Below are 2,969 nucleotides of genomic sequence, written 5' to 3' on the forward strand. Positions count from 1 at the left end.
ACCTTGTCCAATATGTGCTATTGGATGTTGATTGAAATGTCCTCTTCCTCTAGAATTGTCAGTTGATGGTTTACTTGTGCTGGCCTCTGTGAAGAAGACATCTTCCCCTTGTTTTTTCTTCCCAAAATTTTTGTCGTGTTGAGCCAACATCTCACTTAGCTCATCAAACATTAGTTTATCTAACTTTCCGACCACTTGTAGAGTTTCCAAAAAATGTGTGTAAGAATAAGGCAATCCAACAATTAGAATTGTGGTCATGAAATTATCATCTACTGTTGGAAATCTGGCTTTTTCTATTTCTTGCTTAATGTTTTTAAGCCTGGAGATGTACTCAAGGACGTCTCCTCCTTCAGTTAGTTTTTGTTGAAGCAACTTAAGTTGTAGATCAACCTTTTTTTATTCAGGGTGTGTATCAAATAGATCTTTCAATGTGCACAAAGCAGTCCATGCATATGAGGCGTTTTCAATATGAATATACATCTCATCATTAATTGAAGACTTTATAAGAGCTAGTGCCTTAACATTTTTAACTTCCCATTTTGCAAGTGAACTTACATCTGTAGGTTTATTAGGCTTAATGTTTCCATCACATATGTCTTGCCACAATTCATTATATATTAGAGTGCTTTCAATGAGACGTTTCCATGTCTTGTATGATTTTACCCCTTCAAGCTTATCAGAATCAGAGAACAAATTAATTAACTTGGACATTGTAGGTTTGAAGCTTTGCACCAAAAAGAATCAAGCACAGGAAAGATGAGCAACACGTCACACAAAACACCCCACGCAAAAACAATCTATCAAGGCTTGGCCTTGACCCTCGTATAGTCATTGAAGGAGAAAAATGACTGAGCTTTGCACTTGGCTCTAGTCAATTTCTCTTAAGAATTTTACAATGAAATCTTTCAAAATTTGACTGATTTAAAATCCTTGCAAAGTTTTATGAAAATTGTACTCTAACCCCCCCGCAAAGTAAAAAATTACTTTGAGTTACAATGTCACACTTATCTCTCCAAATAAAAATTATAGATAAAATCTCCTTATTATTCCAAAAATTACTGCCCCAAACATTTACAAATAACCCCACACACCTTATTTCTCCAAAAATATTTTATTACAAATAATAGAAAATTCCTTATCTCTCCAAATTACAAACAATAGAAAAATCCTTATCTCTCCATTAACATTAATCCCTTTTTAATTTATTTTAAACTCATTCATTTAAAAGAACTTTATGAAACGTGAATTAAAAAGTGAATGGAGGTAATTCATAGAGTGAATGGGTATCTCCTTTTTAAAAATGTGAAAGCACACACATAATTTATAAAACCAATGCTTGTCTCCTTTTTGAAATGTGAAAGCACACAACACCAAAAACACAGTATGTATGCACAACAAAAAAATAGTTAATGCATTCATTCACTTATCCTCCAACGTATTTTTCCGATCGAGTTTCAGGTTGGTAACTTCCACCATGCAGGTTCTGTTATTTTTCCGATCGACTTTCAGGCTGGCAACTTACATGCATTCAAATTCTGCACGCTGGATTCCACGTTGCTTGTTGGCTGGCTCATGCTGGCTTGTTGACTAGCTCACACTATCTTGTTGGCTTCCACACTGCTTGCTAGCTAGCTCACGCTATTTGTTGGATGGCTCATGTTGTGCACCATTGTACCAGTGCGGTGTTGAGGAGATATGGTAGTGCCAGACTCGAAATTGCACCCAAGAGGCTTTGCTCGCCAAATGGGCGGTTCTCAGGACCTCATTCGGCACCTGGAGCTCTATGCAAAGCTGGAAGCACATAATGGTTGTGTAAATACTCTATATTTCAATCCCACTGGCAATATACTTGCGTCACGGTCTGATGATAAACAAATCATATTTTGGGATTGGGATGCTAAAACTAAAGCATTTAGTTTTCCTTCCGGTTATGGAAGTAACATATTTCAGGCTAGGATTGTGCCTTTCACGGATGACCACAGTGTTGTTACATGTGCTGCAGATGGACAGGTATGGCATGCCCATATCCTGGAAAATGGTCAGGTTGAGACAAAACGGCTAGCAAAGCATCATAGGCGTACTCATAAATGTGCAATAGATCCTGGAAGTCCCCATGTATTTTACAACAGTGGTGAAGATAGAGACTACTGGTGGTGCCACTAAATTCCCTTGCATGCCTTCAACGACCATTCATGTGTTGCAGGCTTTCTAGGCCATTGAGGCCATAGTGAGAAGATTCCTTTTTTTTTCGTATCAGCAAACAACGTGTTGAAGCGGAGCATATAACATAAATTCAAGACAACAAATTTTGATAATAATAAAAAATTATTTTTCATATTTAAAAATCTAAAATCAATAAAATAATAAAATTTATTTTCCTTTTGAACAAAAACTGGACAATTTTCATACCAATCATTTGTTGATCAATTCAATGGAGTTTTCCAAAAACTTGTACAGATGGAATCCCCTCCTCACATCAACTGCATTATTGAAGCTCCGATACCACAATAATGGCAGAAGTGTCCTCAAACACACAGTTTTATTAATCAGAAAATAAATTACATAATAATTTTGCAAGAGTTTACACACACACTCCAATAGACTTGCAATCAGGAGAATGAACTATATATAAGCTTAATTTCCTAACCTATTCTAGTTATGGACTACTTATTAAATTAACAAGTGTCCATTTACAATAAATGCAATTCTAACCAATCTACTAACTCTACTCCTAAATTGGAGCCTAAGATATGACATTATTCTAGATGTCATATCTTTGACAACAATATTCTATTTTTAAATGTCTCAAATATTTAATTAAATATTCTAAATAAATAAATATTCTATCCTAACTTTGTGAACTACGAATTTTGTATTTTGGATCATCTAACATGTTTACTCACTATTAGTTCCTAAAACTGTTTGGAACTAATTTAACTGGACTTAACTCAATAAACTGAGTTAACTAA

At 35.1% G+C, this 2,969-nt stretch overlaps 1 protein-coding gene across 1 annotated transcript; it reads left to right on the top strand.

The window, feature by feature from the left end:
* Nucleotides 1–1,695: 1,695 nt before the first annotated feature.
* On the top strand, nt 1,696–2,163 carry LOC149195868 (uncharacterized). Its single transcript, XM_089408049.1, has one exon. The coding sequence runs from the start codon at nt 1,696–1,698 to the stop codon at nt 2,161–2,163; it is 468 nt and encodes a 155-aa protein (XP_089264175.1).
* Nucleotides 2,164–2,969: the final 806 nt, after the last annotated feature.

The sequence above is a fragment of the Pinus tabuliformis genome, chromosome 2_2 (genome assembly GCF_031772625.1).
Source record: "Pinus tabuliformis cultivar Carrire ecotype Pingquan chromosome 2_2, CPIR1, whole genome shotgun sequence".
NCBI lineage: Eukaryota > Viridiplantae > Streptophyta > Pinopsida > Pinales > Pinaceae > Pinus > Pinus tabuliformis.

What these genes read in the sequence shown, in the direction of transcription:
- LOC149195868 (XM_089408049.1), top strand. Translation starts at nt 1,696, where the DNA reads ATGGTAGTGCCAGACTCGAAATTGCACCCAAGAGGCTTTGCTCGCCAA.